This window comes from Hyalella azteca, unplaced genomic scaffold (genome assembly GCF_000764305.2).
Source record: "Hyalella azteca isolate HAZT.00-mixed unplaced genomic scaffold, Hazt_2.0.2 contig12212, whole genome shotgun sequence".
Classification (NCBI taxonomy): Eukaryota; Metazoa; Arthropoda; class Malacostraca; order Amphipoda; family Hyalellidae; genus Hyalella; species Hyalella azteca.
In genome coordinates, this window is record NW_025942175.1 from 237,491 (window position 1) to 257,771 (window position 20,281).

At 34.8% G+C, this 20,281-nt stretch overlaps 1 protein-coding gene across 1 annotated transcript; it reads left to right on the plus strand.

Annotated features, from left to right (window-relative positions):
- Nucleotides 1-15,056: 15,056 nt before the first annotated feature.
- On the plus strand, nucleotides 15,057-19,396 carry LOC108676717. The gene is made up of 2 exons (XM_018164847.2): nucleotides 15,057-17,094; nucleotides 18,609-19,396. Exons 1-2 carry the CDS (start codon nucleotides 15,176-15,178, stop codon nucleotides 19,138-19,140), a joined length of 2,451 nt encoding a protein of 816 aa, XP_018020336.1. The 5' UTR covers nucleotides 15,057-15,175; the 3' UTR covers nucleotides 19,141-19,396.
- Nucleotides 19,397-20,281: the final 885 nt, after the last annotated feature.

The window sequence follows — 20,281 nt, forward strand, 5'->3', positions numbered from 1 at the left end:
CTTCGATGACTGGCCAATATTCTCGAGTCTTGCAGAATCCAATAACGAAGTTCTTCCATCGATGTGGAAACTTTCCTCGTATTTATGCTTAGGAAAGACAGGTTTACGACGGCGCTGGATGCCGCGAATATAGTTTATTACAGAAATTGTATGGAATATTCTTCTCCCCCCGTAAAAAAAAGCATGAGCCTGCGACTACAAGCATTGTTGGCATCATGATACGCGTGCTGTTCGATTAATTGTTATTGATCAGACTCACAAGTGATTTTTTTCTTCATGGATTCAAATAATGATCTAGTCAAATAGCATATGATACGACCGAGTCAAATAGCTTACGATAACTTTTTTTCTCGCATTTTGCACGTGAAAGATTGTTTCGGAACTAATTTCATTTAAATCTACGGACTTGGGTACAAGGATTTAACTATCTTTCAGCTGAATTGACAGGGCGATTCTAAATGATGGGCCAAATTGAATAACTTCGTATTTATTCAAGTATTATTTCAAATAAATAATTCATAGATAAATGAAAAGAGGAAAATTCATATATTTATTAAATTATTCAAATGCGAAATTGGGTGGCGTCCCATTGCTATCTTGATGTCCGAAACATTGTAAACAAATCCCTTCCTGAGCGTTGGGTCGGAAGCATGGAAAATATAGATCTGGCTCTACACTTCTGGCCACCGAGATCACCTGATCTCACCCCATGTGACTATTTCTTATAGGGTTACGTCAAGGAAGCTGTTTACGTCCTGCCTCTACCAGCAACTCTGTTTACGTCCTGCCTCTACCAGAATCTTGCACGTGAACGATTGTTTCGGAACTAATTCTAAGTTTAAGTCTACGGAGTTGGGTTCAAAGATTCAACTATCTTTCAGCTGAATTGACAGGGTTATTCTAAATGATGGGCCAAATTTAATAACTTCGTATTTATTCAAGTATTATTTCAAGTGAATAATTCATAGATAAATGAAAAGAGGAAAATTAATATTTTATTAAATTATTCAAATGCAGAATTGGGTGGCGTCCCATTGGCATCTTGATGTCCGAAACATTGTTAACAAATCCCTTCCTGAGCGTTGGGTAGGAAGCATAGAAAATGAAGATCAGGCTCTACACTTCTTGCCACCGAGATCACCTGATCTCACCCCATGTGACTATTTTTTATGGGGTTACGTCAAGGAAACTGTCCCGCCTAGCTCTACCAGCAACTCTGTTTACGTCCCGCCTCTACCAGCAACTCTGTTTACGTCCCGCCTCTACCAGCAACTCTGGTTGATCTGAAGAACCATATCACTGCTACGGTGCACTCAGTAACAGAAGATATGCTTACGCGTGTGTGGGACGAGTTTTGCTACCGTTTAGATGTTTGCCGTGCACCACAAGGGAGACATATTGAATAATTATAAGTGTGTAAATAACGTTGAATCTTTATCTTCTTCTTCCCATTGATGTATGAATTATTAATTTTTGATACATACTTGAATGAATACAAATTTATTAAATTGGGTCTATAATTTGGAATAACTCTATAAGTCGAGTCTTGAATTTAGCAATTATTTTTTAACGTGAATTCAAATCATGCATCCAATGTAATTTTTTGTGATTTCGCTCAATAGATTGAGATGCTTTTCGTTACGTGTAACATCACATTCGAATTCTCATGGACTCTTTATTCATTGTTTCGCTATAATTTATACAAAGCATTCTACTCAATATTCAAAATTTCGTTCGAGACAAACATAATGTAAAGCAAATGTTATGCACGTTAATAGAACCATCTTAACTTTTGTTCTGAAACCATTGTGTGAGTGTGGAACCCATTATTAAATACAGATAAAAAAATCTTTGTCAGTGAATAAGTTACATTACCGGCATGAATTGTTCACCATTTCCGTTATCGCGCACCAATCCAAATTTGGCACATAGGTACCAAAATATGTCAAGTTACTTTCACAGACGATTTATTAACTAAGTTTTGCGAGAATAGTTTATATTTTAACGAATATTCTTGATAAATTCTGACGTAGACGCGGTTCCTTTACGAGGTTCCTAAGGGTTCCTGCACCGGCGTCAGCTCAGTGTGGAAGCGAGCGTTGTGTGGAGTGGTGCGCTGCCGCTCCCTGGGTCTCGCTGCAGTCGCGCTTTGCCTCATAATAAAGTGACCGCAGACTCCAACTGCCCCATCAAGTCGGACCAAATGTGCCCACTTTTGCTGATTGTTGAGAAAATTGTCCAACCATTCCAGCTGCTTTGATGTCTGTCATCTCCGCCTGGGAAATAAACATGAACGTTTAAACCTGTATCCATTTATATTTACTGTCAGACAAAATTACTGAGCCGGAATTTTTCACGGACGCTTCTCACGAACGACCAAGATATTGTTGTTAAATGTATTTTTTATTTGGCATAAAAATTTTTCGAGCCAATGCAAAATATTTCTTGACGTATATCTCGAAAAAGATTCGATTTAGTTGATTTCCTCACTAAGCAAAGAATAAAAATTGACAAGGAAAATTATATAATATTATTAAAAAACTAGATTGAAACTGTCTGAAAAAATAAGGCTTATTAATCAGTCAAATATCCATGGAAAAACTCCTAGTTTGAGGACATGGATATATTGAAAAAAATTGAGTGAATGATTTTATTGGTAATAGACTGAAATGGATAATCTATATGAGAACTGAACAAACGAGAAGTATACCATAAATTAGAAACTAATAAACAAAAATATTTTTCCAAAAAATCTAAAGCTACCTTTTCAATTTGTAATATCAATTTTCATGCTAGCTAATACTTTATCGATGAATACTTTTGCGCCATGTGAACGAAAAACTATCCGGAACTTGCACGGAATCGCTTACAAATAAATTCATTCGGTCAACACAGAAAATTTCAAGGAATCTATAATTGTGGGGTATTTTTTCCAGTAAGGCTATGAATTCTAATGGAACGTGAAAAAGGTTTCTTTAAAGAAAATTTGAAACAACATTTCATATAAAACGGCATCTTTAATGGGCTTTGTGAGAACGATGATAATTTTCTTATTAATTGATTTCAGTTTAACATTTTTATTTTGAGTTGTTTCACGATGAGAGCTGCTTACAAAATTAAAAAAAAATAATTATAATTTTTAATGGTTAAAATTTATACCGTAATTGAATGGATTGCTAGTTTTCTTTGGATTCTAACTTGAAGAAATCCTGTTTAGCAGATAGCCAGTTTTTTTGGACCATGAAATTTGAATTTTAAAACGTAGTCACTTTTGGCATACATTTTTTTCACAAGTTTTCAAATTACCCTGATTTATTTCAATGATGAATAAAATTTCACAGAATTATTTGGGTGTCATAAGCATTATTGTGGCTTAGGACGAAAAACTTTACTGAATGATACTTCCGTAGCTTAATGGTTTCAGATTCGATATTTTTATGTAATTTTCCTCGTTATGTTTCAGCTGATGCTTAAAATAGTGAGTAGAGGGTGAAAAGTAAAAAAGGAGATTAGAGCGACAGACATTATTCTACGGGGTTCGCGATTTAGACCACAATTCCAATTATCGTTAATTTTTTCAAACTGGCTAATAGTTAAAATTAAATTATTAATAGTCTGGAATAAATTCTATGAAATTTTCAAACCTTCTATTGAAAATGTAAACATGTTATGAATCTCCCCGCTTTAAAAGCGAAAATTTGTGATAAGACTTTTCACCCGTTTCTTATTTGCTGGCGATATATTTTAAGAAAAGCCGAGCAAAGCTCTGAAATGCATAAATCACGAGGCAAGTTTTCTTTAGCTTTTTTAAAGTTGAAAATCTCAAGCGCAAATAAATCCGCCGATTTTTGAATGCCGCCATTGAGATATTAACAAAATATGATGTGTCGAGAATTAGATGAGTAACTTAAAAGAAAATGAAAAGTTTTCATGCAAACTTTCAAAGTGATGAATACTTTAAACAATGCTAAAAAATATATGCGCTCATTTATGCATATCCTACCATTAATGCTTCGCTCTCCAGTGGAAGTGAAATTTTTTATCTTGGTCGATTTGAAATTAATTTTTGTTTCGTAAATTTTATTCAGCTATAAATTTTTAATACGGATGAAATATTTGGTTTTCGTGCTTAGGAAAAATGAAATTGCGAATATAGACGGATTGTCAATGATTTAATTGCTGAATTTAAAATTTATTAAATAGTGATTTCCGTCGAGGTCTTTAGGTAATTCGAATTCATTTCGTTCGATAGTTTTATATTTTTTATATCTTACTGTAATTATAAAAATGTAGATTTTTCAAATCATGGAATATAGTAATTGAATTCGCATTTTCGTGACCGGTTTCAGAAATCTAAAAATAAACAATATAACAAATAAATAAGGAAAATCTATATAATAACTGAATTTCCATTTGAGAAATAAATCAACTTTAGACAAAAAATAATAAATTATTAACAAATTACCGGAGGTTCGTCATTCACAAAAGAAATAGTAGAGAACGTTTCGCTTCAGTTATAATAGTTAATCTGCAAATAATGTTTTCGGACCATCTCCAAAAATCAATTTGATACTTGCAAATAACATGCGTTAGTGTAAACGCACATGCATATTATCAACCGCACGTAGTTTGCGAAACTTGGAGTTCATGATTTCTCTTCTGAAGGAATTTTTAGAGCAACTTGTTGGTTTGTTGAGATTACAGCCAAAGTTTGAGTGTTTTGAGCTGACTTACTCGTGCATGTTTACTCTGTTTGTCCCTTCAGACTTTAGCTCCAAGCCATATGCAAATCACCTCTATTAAAACGCAAACATTTTTCTACGTCTAATGAGTAAAACCTTTTCAAATCTGCCTGTTAAGGTCAAGAAAACTTTAGTTGCTGCGGTCGCGCCATAAAAAATATCATCCAAAGAAATATTTTTTCCAAAGACCTTTCTTTGTTTATTTAATCTCTCCTATACCTTATGAGAAAGATTAAATACCTCTTATCTCTTAAATACCTCTCAATAACTGGATAGAAACCTGGTATACCTCCTACACCAGGTTCTGGATAAAACCCTGGTGCACCTCTTACACCAGGTTCTGGATAAAACCCTGGTGCACCTCTTACACCAGGTTCTGGATAAAACCCTGGTGCACCTCTTATACCAGATTCTGGATAAAACCCTGGTATACCTCTTATACCAGGTTTTTTACTAGATATTAAGAAATTACCTTCTCTTCCAACCCAAGTCCTAGTAAATTATGTGAGTACAGAGATTTTTGTATTAAAATAAAATTGTCTTTTTGATTTGAACTTTGCGCCTATGCAGTTTTATTCTACTAGCGATATGAAATAATTATTCATTAGGTTCTAAAAATTCTTTAGAGATAATTTAAAATATTATATTGAACTCAACGATAGGATTTTCGTGCTCGTGCTGTGGATTTAATTGTGTTTTCAATTGATTTAAAAGGAAACTGAGCATTTTACGACATCACAAAAAATGAGCTCGTTCACTTATTCGTGCAATATGGCGATTGGTGATGTTTTAACCCACTTATTAAAATGTAATTGTCGAGAGAAAATAAATTGAAACACGAGCATATAAATTTGCATTTTAAATGAGCAACGTGTTTATATATGTATAACAGGCGATAACTTGTATTAATTAAATGGCTTCTCCGGGCGTCGATTTTCATACTGGTGCAATTTTTGTCTCATGGTCTCTCACACGAATGAGTGAGAAACAAAAAGATAAATATTGATTACTAACCCTTGGAATATGATTGATGAAAATATAAGTTCAATTTACTGAGGAAGCAATAAATTTCAGAGCATAAAATAATACTGGCAGTCTGCCAAAAAAAATGTATAACAGATGATAAGTACCAAAGCAGATCATTAATGAATCGATTAAAATAAGTATATGAACGATGGAACGGGATTTATGCGCTATTATTAATACTAGTCTTAGAAGCGCCAAGAACCTAATTATGAACTGCGGGGATCTGGACTGAAGTTTAATAGAGACGTCGCAGGGCTTCCGAAGCCCGCCGTCGAGTGTCAGGCTCTGGTATTGGTTTAGATTGAAGGTGATGCCTCAATCACGGACCTGATAAGTTATCAAAGAACATTTTAATCGTGTTGATAAAATGACATATCTGAATGAAATGTTTTGTTTGGAGTTTGATTGCATTTACATAGATTTCAGGTCAAGTAGCTAAGGAAGAAAATAATATAATGTCTGTAATAATATTGAAAGTTTAAAATAATAATGTTTCGCTGTAAAATTAATTCTCCTTGATCCTCGCATCTGAGTCAAGCTGAAAGGCAAATTTGTGAGCATGTCTAATATTACAGTTGGACGGGAAGTTTTACTTCCCTAATTTTTCAAACTTTAGATGCAATTTTTTATTCCGTTATAATTGGGTCAAGGTGTGAATAATTCACACTGAAATAGAAGAATAATTCATTCTTGTACAGAAATATTTTTTACGGCCTGTACGAAATTTTCGCATCATCTCGTTCATATATAAAATACGGAATGGCATGCATAATAAATGCGCTTCACGCTCTGAATTTAATTATTATGGATTTTGGTTTTGATTTTGCTGCTAATCTGCTTATGTATACAGCCGGGATATCCGGTGACCCGTTGTTATATATATGCCGCTGGAATATCCGATATCCTGCTACCGGAAGCCGGGATACCGGCTTCGGTTTGCAGGATACCGGAATCCGGGATACCGGAAAACCTGCTGTTATATATAGAGCAGGAATATGAGATAACCTGATAATACATATATGTACAGCAGGGATATCAGATAACTTGTTGTTATATAAGCAGCCGGGACATCATATCTTGCTGCTTAATATTCAGTTGCTCAAGATAACACCTATCCTACGGCAATTTTTCATTCTGGTCGCAAACCGCGCTGTGACAGCGCTGGGACCGGCTTATCTTTCGAGCCATAATTCTGTTAAAGAGAACGATGCCAATTTTGAGGTCATTTGTGCAAGCCTGTGATGCTTAAGCTCTAGGAGCTACGTGCTGCTGCGCATCGTAGACGGCATTTTCTCAGAGACTGGCGCTCGAGTTGCTAAAAATTTCGACTTTACAATAATCATTCTTTCAATACATCAAAAAATTCCGAATAAGAATGAAGTAATTCAGACGGCATTTTTTTCCTTTTCTTGCAAACTTGTTTTATTAGGTAAGAGAAAATCGTGGAATTTAGTTTTACCAAAAAAAAAAATACTTTCGAGATCCAACTCGTTTACACTACTATATCGCTTCAAGCAAAACCATTTATATTTATTGTAGAAGTGTTTATATTTATATTTATAGTAGAAGATAGATTTGCTGTAATAATGACTAATTCAAATACGCAAATGCATCCATCGTCAATTAAATGTTTCGAGCAAATTGTGAGGCAATTGTAGCTGGCGAGCTCAAAAAAGTTGAGTCATAATTACAAAGTTTGGAAAACAACTAAATCATATCGTATCCAACCGAATAAAATCCATTGATTTTATCCGTTAAGTTTAGTATTTTTACATATTTTTATAATGTCCTAATTACTTTGCATTAGTTTTTGTACTTGAAACAATAAAATAGTTTTTGACCTTGGCACTCCTGTGAATTTTCCTGTGGCGATCTTCGAATACAAATCTTGGAGTAATCTAAAAATTTTTTTTTATTATCAAGTGATCCAGTAATTATAGCCCAAAATCATGAAAAGTTACATTAAAAAATGATCGTATGTAATTTATTTCAATAAAGTGAAACGAGCTGCTCACGATTTCCGCGAACGTACTTTGTACTAAAAATTCATAAATGCATGTTGAATTGAGCTTGATAACCGGATCACCAAGATGTTGTTTGCACTGCTGATTTGATTATCATGCCCACATTGAAAGTTTCCCCATCTGGTCTAGTGGGCGTAAGTAAGAGCATAAATCGCTCGTAACACCCGAAGTCTCGGTTATCTGAGATAGTGGATACAGTCGCCACCAGAAATGTTAGCGCTCATCACTAGGGCAAGGCTAAATGAGAGCGCTGTATTCTATACCCGAGCTGATGACTTCACGCTCGAATGCAAGGCAAGTACGCTTCATTTGCAATAAACTTTCGGGCGACTGGAAAACTACCAATTGGAGACTGGATAATTTACTCAGTAACTCTGATGCAGAAAGCTGTGGTTTTGTGGTCCATGCATTTTAATGAGGTATGCAACTGTAACTTTGATGTTAGCAACTAGCATTGTTAATATTTAAAAATTCTGTTGAAGGGACTCATTAATTAGCATGTTATCTATAACTACATTAAATGACACTATAACTACATTTCTGCTCGTAAAGTCATAAAATATGTCGGGAGTCAGAGCAGACAGAATATCATGAGGGTCATGATTGATATGCACTTGAATAATGTAAATAAACGGTACTGCACATTGCAAAAGACAGTATCTAATTCACGGATCAAATTGCACAACTGAAAGGAAACCCCGATATAAATACTTTTTGTGCATCACGAAGGCGATTAGATTTTTTACCATCTGAATGACAAGAATCCTCTAAATTTGGCTTTTAGGTTCAGAAAATTGAGATTTTTCCTTGAGTAAGATATTTTTTCTCCAACGTTCTCCCGACTCGATAATTCTTGCAATTTTAGAGTCCCGTTACTCACGTATTATATGGAATGTAGAACTCCCATTTGATGTTTGTGTCATCTAAATTCTAAATTGTAGCATCATAATTTTTAACTTCAAAATTCTCCTCCAGTAATTTTGAATACTGTTTTCAAATAAGGAATCATCAATTATAGTGAACTATGATAGGAACAATTCATATATAATAAATGGTCAAAAATATCTCATTTTGAAACTTCGAATATTTCCTTCAAGCTAAGCAAAGTTAAACTCCGGAATATTGCGATGACCAGCGAATGTAACATGGTATATTTCAACCTATTCATAAGTCGTTGCATTCTGTTGACCTTAAGAAATAATTAAAATTAGGTACAAACTGTAAAATTAGACTTTAAAAAAAATTCTCCGAGGTCCTTAGATCTTCAAAATTATAAATTTAATTATAAAAATGATTAATGAATTCAATAGTCGAATGTAAAAAATCATTGTTCGATTCAAAATCTATCGTCACAAAACTGTTCTTCATAGTTGGATTTCGATTTTGTTGAAGGGTAATACTTTCATCCGCGTTAAAATCTGAGGATCTGAGGGTAGAAATTTAATTTGTGTGGAATCGTTTCACAACAGATCGCTTGATTGCGGTCGGATGCGGCTGATTAGATTCCATTGCCCATGTTTCGACTAATCAAAATAGACGCCGTGTTGAAAAATATCATGTGCTATATGTTTAAATCAAGCCAATACAGTTTTTATTGCTCGCTTATGTTGACATTATTAAAGTGCTATGTTGACATTATTGTACTAAAATAAAAAGTCAAATTTCCAAATAAATATGGCTTTTGCTCCTAACGAATTAAGTTTAGAAATGCGAAATGTGAATAGTGATGTTATTATGTAAATCATCCAATAATTCATAAATCATGTTTGTATGTTTTGCGGCGGTCCTGGGATTAGTTGGCTTCATTTCAGTGAGGATAATTTTTTGTCTGAATAAATTAAAAACAAAATTAACTACTTGTGCAGATCAAACTGAATATGCTGAGCCGCCTAACAATTCTTTGAGGCAAAAATTCAACCCTTTTCTGCAAGTGAAGGACTTAAAAACCTCCAGTTTCACTCAACTTCTAGCATTTAAACCAATTGATGTGCGAAGCAACTAGACCATAAAACTGTATGCTAACGTGTGTATGCAAAAAACTATCTAAGTTTCCTTAGAAGTTTTGTAAAGATGAAGGGCTTAAAAATCACCAGTTTCATTCAACTTCTAGCATATCAACAAACTAATGTGCGAAGCAACTAGGCAACCAAAACTGTATGCTAACGCGTGTACGCAAAAAACAGCGAAGTTTCCTTAGAAGTTTTTTATAAGCTCGCAAGACCGAGTACGCCTTGGTGAAGTTTGGACCTGTTTGAGCAGCTTTATTAGAAAAAACTTGAGCCTCATCGCTTGATGAAGACTCGAGCTCAGCGCTCTGCCTCCTTAAAATGATGCTGTTTCATTTAGTTTTTTTTTTCTCTTAAAACCATGCAGAACAATGTTTGAACATTTTTTCATTTGTGTATTTGTGTATATTAAACATTTACTTTTTGTTTCAGCATGTCCCAGCAATAATTTACTATTACTAATGATAAATTTTGTTAGCCCGCCCTAATTTATGCTTAACAAATTCCTATTTTCGTAAAACGCATCAAGTTCATTGAAAATTTTATTTTTCAAGTTTTTGAAAAACCAAAAATGTGGCGAGTATATGTATTTTTGCATTCGCTTCTCTGAAATAGTTCTTCATTAACTTCCTAGCAAACAATTCAAGGTACATAAAGTAAATTATAATTCTTTAATTCAAGAATTGCCAAACTACCGATATTTACTGATCGAGTCAGCTCTATTCAGCACACGTGGCTGGTAAACATTGTCTTTTGCCGCGGCAGTAATAAGGCGAGAAAAATTATGTTCGTTGAGACACGTTACATATGATGCGAAACGTTTTTTTTTGTGCGTTCTATGATTTTACTGTTCCCGGAAATTTCTCCGGTACTATTTACGAGTCAGCTGCTTGACAAGAAAAAAGTTCTACTTTATTTTGAGGGAACTGCTTCACAATTAATACGAAGAAAGTTTCCAAATGAACTGTATTATATGCATAATATATAAATATGAATTATATGCACATTTGCAAACAATTATATTTGCGTATGTATTTTTGTAAATTGAGAGGGAATATGTAATGATGTTACGTGCGGAAATATAAATAATTGGCTCGTTTGAAAAATTTAATCGGAGCGAAAAATTTAATCGAACAAATCGGAGCACAAGAGTGGTAGGATAGGTAAAAGCTTTCAACACGATGTGCTAAGGAAAGAAATAATCTACATGAGGTCCGATTCTTGGACTGAATTCACTATTTCTCATTAATCTAAAATCTTATTGCGTTAGAAAAGTGATCCAGGAAGCTAGCTCACCAGTAGTAAACTGACATAACAGTAAAACAACATCAGATCCATACCTCAGCAGTTGCTGACTTTCACTACACTGAACATTACAAGTAAATCCAGAGCAAATCCGCACAACGATACTTCAATAATTTATAATGCTGGTTTTCTTTCTTCTCCTTGCTTGCTTGCTCTGAATAAGTCCTGAATATTCTTAATTAAAATGATAATTTATTCCTACAGAATGAATTGATTAATTCTTAAACTCTGACAGAATTAATTCCTATATAATACAGGTTATGAATTTTTGACAAATGGAATTCATTTTTGTAATGTAAAGCTAACAACTAAAATTTTATAACAACCAACCCACATTCGTAAGAAGTCATTTAAACAATTTTGCAGCACTAAATACAGGTCAAATAAATTTGCTTCTTCATGAAATAATATTGAATGAACGAGTTTATTCGCCGTTATTTCTTTCAATGTTTTTAGAAGCTTTTTTCAGTTTTTTCTCAATCTGCGCCTGAGTTTAACTTGCTTGGGCACGAATATGAATATAGAATATAGAATATTACCATATTCTATACAAAATATTATCATATTCTATATTACCATATATAAAATATGGGAAAACTTCATCCAAATGAAGGTGAGCTTCTCAAGGCACTTCATATAGACCTTTTGTTCCAGCAGCAGATATTGTTCTGAACTCAAAAATTTTCTAATTTCTCTATCTAATGTTTTGGTAAATTGATGTCGAGCGATGAAAATCAAAAATGCAGTTCATGAACGCGAAATTAGTTTATACATTTCTAGAATCTACCTGATGCTAAAATAAAATAAACGTGAATTTTCCTTTCGAAGAAAAATCGATATGCAACTTCATAGACGAACAAATGTATTGAAATTAGTTCTATTTATTAGAACATGGCTGTTGCTATTGACTTACAGGTGAAAATTTTTCTTACATTATTACCTTCTTTATTATTATTTTTACCTTCCTTTATTAACGAGAAGAAATTAAGTTCATAATAAAATTTTCATACTTAAACATCAACAGATAGTCTATTCATTAAATTTTCATCAATATTTCTGATGCATATGGATTCTACATAAAACTAAAAAATCGAGCAAGTAATGTTTAACATAATAAATAGTTTATTCATATCAAAATTTCTACATATCGTGGAATAATCATGCACTATTTTTCATAGTCTACTGCATTCAACGCGAACTTATACTTACTAAAACACTCGTACTGAATAAATGATCTAATAAGATGGAGGGGATAAAATTTGTTATTTCAAAAAGATGAAATCATTGATTGATTATTTTCTTTAAAATCATGAGCCTTATACTTATTTGAAACTCATTAAATTGAGGAAATCAGAATTGAGAATGAGCTTCTGAACAAATCTGAGTTTTTGATTAGCAATTTTATCTCATATAAAGTTTATTCTCTAGCAAGTAAAAAAAATCTATTGTCACAATTGCACTGAGCAAACCAATAATTAGAAGCAATCGTATTCATTCCGGCTGTATGAGTAATTGAAGGCTTTGCATCAATATCCTATGAACATGGAATTTTTTCAAATTACGCTCGAACTTTTTTCGTTAGTCAATAACGGTTTGATTCCATCTTTTAAGTTGGAGTTTATACATAAGGAACTATTTAGTTTAATAAAAGAGAATATTTATTATCTTCTCGATTCATTTATCTGGCCTTTTTAATATGCGGAGGGAAATTTAGAAAAATGTCCTCGAATATGAGGTAGTGTATAAATTTAAAAAAAATCTATAAGTGAGATGGAGGAGAAATGCACATTGAAAAAAATATCATTACAAGAGTTGCTGTACGGGAGACAAGAAAGAATTTACTTTACAGATCATACTTTACAGTTTACGATGTAAAGTTACTTTATCGAAGTAATTAGAATATTACCATAATCAAACATCATACCTGGAATTTACTTCTATCTACTTAGATTCGGCTTTGACATTTATCTATTAATTTTAAATTATGGTGATATTTTTCCGGGGATCAATTAGTTTTTCGAAAACGAGCCGCGATCGATGGCTCGAAGAAGCTATACAATTTTCAAACCTGCATAATCTTTCAAGAAGCCAATGCCATAAGTCTGCTCATGATGTTTTCATCAACTAAAAAACGTACATTTCTTCAATCAGTCCATCATATTGAGTTTTCCATTTGAGTAAGAGTTTTTCGCTTTTAGAACAAAATCAACAAAGAATGCGTCGTTCTTTATTCAAAATAGAAACTAATTTCTCTCACCAACGAAAGACATTTTTGTTTCAAACGCATAAATTGTTAACCCCTCAACTTATCTTGTTTAGAACTCGCTGTTCCAGATGAAATAATTGTCCAGGGAACTAAATAACTCGTGACCCGAACGCTTTTATTTAAGTAAGTTGTTTCGGTTAAGCGCTCAGTCGTTAAAGTAAATTCCTCTTATTCACTCCCAAATCATTACCCATGAGCTTAGACAACTCTTCACCCGGAAGATTTCCATTAAAACGCGGGCATTGTTTGCACTGCAACCGGAATTGCGGTGATGCATTTTTGCTCCAGGCGAATTGTTCCTCGATAGCAGACGACTGGTTCCCCGTCACCAGGCGACTGGTTCCCGTCACCAGGCGACTGGTTCCCCGTCACCAGGCGACTGGTTCCCGTCGCCAGGTGACTGGTTCCCCGTCACCAGGCGACTGGTTCCCCGTCACCAGGTGACTGGTTCCCCGTCACCAGGTGACTGGTTCCCGTCACCAGGCGACTGGTTCCCCGCCACCAGGCGACTATTTTCCCGTCACCAGGCGACTGGTTCCCCGTCACCAGGCGACTGGTTCCCCGCCACCAGGCGACTAGTTTCCCGTCACCAGGCGAGATAAACACATACGGTCTCGCATATATTTTAAAAATATAAATGAAACGGTTATATGTTCCAATTTTTCATTCGCGTTCATTATCAAATAAATTAAGCACGAATGTTTAAATATTGCGAGTAGTATTCTAGTACACGATTAATTGCAGTTTTAACGCAAAGAAAAACTGGAACCAGTTTGTTATAAATTATATCTCCATGCAAATTACATACAAATTTGTATCTGAAATACGAGGTAATATATTTTAGCATTGTCAGTAATAAGAAATTTTTTAGCGAATTCTGCAAATTTTATTTTTCTTAGATGGAAGTCATGTTCCAATGGCAGAGCTTCAATTGAATTGTACGATTTTTTGTCGATTATGAAATGAGCTTACCTTCTATAAAATATATAATGCCAAACAAAGTTTATAAAATTCGCAGCCTAGCTGAATCTTGTCAGAAATCGTTTCTTAGTTTCAATTAATACTAGTATTTGACAATTCATGTTAGGGAAATTATGCTCAATCTGAGCTTTTGAATCGTGAAAAGAATCATGAAATTACTTGTCACTTCAAGGTGACGACTCTTGTCCAGTTTCAATTAAAGTGTTAAATGCGTGTATATTGTACCAGCTTAAGTTACAGATTGCATGTAAACTTATCATTTAGTTATGTTTGTTTGATTTTTTCATATATCTATTACACGGCTTCAAAAATATTTGTGTCTATTCAATAGTTGCCTAATCTTTTCTGGAAAGGTAATGTACGCGTGAAATTTTTTGGAATCTTTGAAATAAACATTTGATGCAGCAAGATATACCAAAGTATCTGCTCAGAAAATGTATTTTGATGCTCAAATCGAAATCATACCAATCACAAATTTACATGATGCGCATTGCTCCAGTAGACTAATGCACAAATTTAAAAAGAATTCATCATTATTTCTCCAAATTGAATTCCGCTATGATATTTTCAATTTTCTCGTATTATCATCCTTTAGGGATTCGAAAAAAATGCTTCTCCGTTACTCAAATATTATTCCCAGGCTATTCAAAAACATTGGTTTACTATTTATGAATTTTAATCTCTTTTTTTCTTTGCAGAAAATTACCAGTGATACAAGTACAATTCTTGCTCTAAACCAAAGCACACCAAAGCTGTTGTCTGACGCCACAAAATCATGCCACGAGAATTTTTGCTGCGGTCTTCGGCTCACCATTGTCATCCGACATGATAACGTGTCAACCAAAACTAAAGCCGAACACCAGTGCGCAGTTTTCCTATCGACTGTGCATATATTTGGGCGTTATTGCATCGCTTTGCATGGGCACACAGTCGGCGTGTCCTAAACTGTGTCACTGCAAGTGGAGGGACGGCAAAGAAACGGTCGCATGCCCAGGTGCCGATTTTATTGATATTCCTCGCGGTCTTGACTCCTCAACTCAAGTTCTTGACTTGCGAAAGAACAATTTGGGGATTTTACCAGACGACGCTTTCCTCGACACAGGCTTAGTAAATCTTCAAAAAGTTTGGCTAAATTTTTGTAAATTGAAGCTCATTATCGATGGTGCTTTCAGGCATTTGGCTAATCTGATTGAATTGGATCTAAGTGATAATCTTCTATCGACAATACCATCTAATCCTTTAGCGGACGTTTCTGGATTACGGAATCTTTTAATAGCACGAAACGTAATAACTAAAATTCCAGAAGAAGCTTTCAAGTCAGTACCTCTACTTGTCAAACTTGATTTATCTCACAACAACATATCTTCTGTGCATCAAAATGCATTCGCTTTCTTGAATAGACTTGAAGATTTGAAGCTTTCTTTCAATAAACTTACAACCTTGCCGGTGAATGTATTACATCCGTTGGCCGTCCTCCACGGGCTCCACGTCGACAACAATCCATGGAACTGCAATTGTCATCTGCGATTACTGCGACAGTGGCTCTTGCAGAGAAACGTGCCTGCTTCCATTCCTCCTCAGTGCGAGAGTCCTGAGAGATTGAAGGGACGAAAGTGGAGGACTTTAAACGAAGATGAGTTTGTGTGCGTGCCGCTGTTGACGGCCGTGGCTCAAAAGGTTATTGCGTCGCACGGCGACAACGTAACATTAGCCTGCAAGGTGGAAACCGACGACGGAGCGCCGGTCACTTGGTTAGTAGGGGAGAAAGCTGTAGTGAACGCCTCTGAGGAGGCACAGAGAAAGTACAGTGTTTTGGAGCTGGGAACTGCCGGTGATGGAGCCAGAGTTTCCAACTTGACAATAGAAGGAGCTGCTGTCCAAGACCAAGGAACCTACCGTTGTGTTGCAGAAAATAAAGCAGGACGAGTTGAGACTAATCTTACGTTGAAGGTGTCTGAAGAAGCGAGTGAAGTTCAGTTTGTTGCAAAGAAAATAAAGCCTGTATTTCCACAGTGGATTTATGGTGTTATTGCTGGAGCATCAGGGATGATATTAGTTATTGTTCTTATAATAACCTTCAGATTTAGAAGAAAACGAATAGAAACCAATAAAGACAGGCTTGTAAATGTTGAATTGGGAGGGCGAGACAACGCTGATGCCGACAGCTCATCGGAAAGCTTATCCCAAACAGTGCAGTTTATAAGCTCTGACCAAATGTGCAGGCAAGACACGCAATGTTCATCTTTATCAGATGAAGATATGCCACGATGTTCTTTAAGCAGAGATGATCCCTCAGATCACATGTCTGCTCAATCGTGCGACACGAAGAAAATTAATAGATTGCCGCCAATTTCATACGTGAATGCTCCGAACATGTATCTGCCAATGAATGCAGAAGTCATCGACTTGACACACTTAGAAGCGATTCTAGGAAATCAGTTTAACCAAATGAATGCTCCGAATTTATTTCTACAAAATCCGCCTCGTTTCCCGGACTTGCTGAATCTGCCTGGTTCCTCTAGCATGACGCCCTCCACCATCTGCAAATCCGTAAACGTCAGCGGCAAGAAAGGAAATCTCATGATGGACTCGAGAGATCAAAGTGGTGCTTTTTGTCAAGCGTCCTTGCCCTCCATTTCTTCAGTTAAAGGAAACTTTGTGCCTTCTACCTCTTCAAATTGCGAGTCAAGACCAACTCAACTGCCATTCACAGCAGCAGCTGCAGCGTCTACCACGTCTCGGAGGTGAGATTTCTATCAATGCAATTTGAGAAAATTCAGATACAGTCAAAATTATTTGTGGAAATATTTGAGCGTCATAATTAATAAGAAGCTTTATAAGTTCATCAGACACAATAGGCGGTGTTTTTACAATACTTCTCTTTAACTTCACTTCTTGTTGTTTGTTTGTCTGCTACAAATCTAATAACCGATATTTAACACACGTCTGAATCGATCTGAAATTTTGCACACTTGCGTAAAATTGGAGACAATGCTTTGATCAAGTGAAATAGTGAAGAATTCATAATAAAAAATTTAATATAAGAGAAAATAAAAAAAAATTTTGATTTATGAAAAGAAAATAATAAATTCATGGTACACGTGTAACATAGAAGTCACCGGCCTCTTTAGAAATGTTTAAAAAGTAATTTTTAAACGTCTTTTAAAGTGTTGTCTTTAAAAAGCAATTTTTAAACGCATATTATTGATTTATTACCTATTTCCATGCTTTTTCACTTCTGTGAAATAATTTAATAATGCGGAGTGAGACCTTACGACATTTGAAGAACGGTTATGATTTAATCAGAGTTTTTATTATTTTATAAAAAATCCTATACAATTTTGTATCATTCTTCGCAACTAAGATGGCACGAAAAGTTTGCCCACTGGGTTGTCGCCAAATTGTTTAAAAACAAAGTTACCGTCCTCATGTTTCTAGAGATAGAAGTCGATTGACTTTTATCGACATTATATGAATTCAATATTATTTTATCATCAATATTTATGCTACGATTAATAGAATTTATTCTAGAAATAAATTACAATATTTTTTATTGAACGATATAAAACTTTTTAAATTTGTTCTCGCTTTTATAGACATCACGATTCCAACACTCTGTGTAAAACAAGCATACTGCTTTCTATACCCGGTGTGTTGCTTGTACTAAGGATACGTTCACAACATACAAACATTCTAAAATAAAGGATGAATTTAAATTTATTCCGCTGTCACGTTCAGGCAAACTTAATTTATAATTTTAGTTTTTGCAACGTTTTCTGATACATAAAGTGTTTGAACGTTTCTAATTACTTTAGAGGTTTAAACATGCCTAAATGAACTTCTCATTGAATATATTTTCACTTGTAGACAAATCATTTAAGTGTTAAATCACAAATAATTTTCGCAAACTTACATTTGTATATATGCCATCAGGTAGCGCACTTATTGCAGAATCGAATTTGAGCATAGTAAAAAATTGCACTCGATTGTCCCTCCGAATCTTTTATTTGACATCTTTAAACCACGTCATTTTATATGAAGCTATTATGTTACAACAATTTCATTGGCGTGCCAACTAAATTATCATCTAAATGAAACTGGCCCCCTGAACAGATTGAGTGAATTGTAACCAATTAGTTTTTAATAGACTGACCAAATCTCAATAAACTCGTATCAAGTAATTTAATCTCATCCTGGAATAATTTTGAGTCGTAATTGCACAACTTTTCTAACTAATATTTCACTTTTCGCTCAACAGAGTCGTTCATTTCGCCGAAAGCCCACAAACCAGCACATCCGACCAGCAGCAGATCCAACACGGTGTTCCAGCTTCTCCAGATACTGCACATTTACTTCAGTTTCACGTGGCTCAGCTTTACAAATTTCTGCAGGAATATAAAATGCTTCAAGAACAATTAAAAGCATTCAGATCGGAACAGAACAATGGAAACCCATTGGCTAGTTCAATTAACCCATCAATTTCAAGTTGCTTATCGACTCCTGCACCTGACATCCAATCATCCATAGAATACCTTCTAGCACATCAAGCATCAATTCCTTCGCCTGTTGTTGATACCATCAACCAATTAACGACATCAAGAGAAAGTAACGATGATACTTCACCTGTTGATGTTTCTATTGTATCCAGGCTACCACCCCCGGCAAACTGCAGTTCATCTCCTATTGATTCTGATTTAGACATGCACATTATCCCGCCTCCATCGGATCACATGAACGGTACATCCTTCGAGAATAATCCCAGTATTTCACCCGAAAATAATGTGAACTGATTCTCCATTGTTTCGAAATAAGTAGAACTCACCAGTGTGAGTATTGCAAATGAATGCACTCGTTAATTATAAGCAGATTGATGATATTTCTATGCGGGACCGGTGCAAAAATGTCAATCGACTCCGAAGTTTTAAAAACTTCTTTACTTTATCTATAAAACATAACTTAACAGTTGAATTAAAACAATTGCTATCTTCGCATGGTTGAAATATTTATCATATAGTACATGTATAGGTTGGAAAGTAAAGTTTTAAATCTGTGATACAAATGTCAAAATTTCATTCATATTCGGCTTCTATATTATTTGTTTGAAGCAATGAGTGAAAATTGCTTTTAGTTTTAATCAGAAAGCTTTTTTGCTCTAATTTTGCATTCATGGATTAAAATTGTTCTCTTCCATTTATGATAACCCTAAACTTGGCATATTCGTTTCTGGTTCATATGAGGCTTCAATCATCTGCCAGAGAACAATTTAAAATAAGCGTCATTTTTTTGGTGTATTCAAATGACGAGATATTTCCGTGCAGTCGATAGAAGTCAGTCAATCGGATTTCTGAAACTAAGATTTGCACCATCCATCAGATTTTGGTTGCCACGGTAATAGCTCTACAAAAAAATGACAGTATTTTGCTGATGGAATTCAATATTGGAAATAACTCGTCAGGTTTACAATTGCGTTGTCAAATTGACGTGAAGAATTGACATGTCGTAAAGAATTGACGACTGGAATGACCAAATTATTTTCAGCCAAACTCAAAAGAATATCGGGACATTCGGAAGATTTAAGTTCAGCCGGAAAGATATGAATCTGCACGGCACATTAAGATCAAATTATTTTCTACTAGATTTCGCTGAGAAATAAATTCATCTAAAAAATTCTGTCACTTGGAGACGACTATAATAACAGTGGGATCAGGAATGTGTTAATCAACGAAGAAAATATTTTCTGCCTACCTTTTTGATATTCAAAAAGTTATGGAACTAATACGGTCCTGCTCAATGTTGCTATAATCTCTGTAAGTGTAATTAACTATTCCTTAGGAATGTTGAGCGTGATGTATAAATGTGTAAAAAAAAAGAAGTTCAGGCAAAAAGGTTCGCATTTCATGGTACGCGATTTTATTATTACACTTTTCAGCT

Excerpts from the sequence above, each read along its gene's own strand:
- LOC108676717 (XM_018164847.2), top strand. The coding sequence starts at position 15,176 with ATGATAACGTGTCAACCAAAACTAAAGCCGAACACCAGTGCGCAGTTT. Across the intron at positions 17,095-18,608 it reads GCGTCTACCACGTCTCGGAG|AGTCGTTCATTTCGCCGAAA; the intron begins GTGAGATTTCTA and ends TTCGCTCAACAG.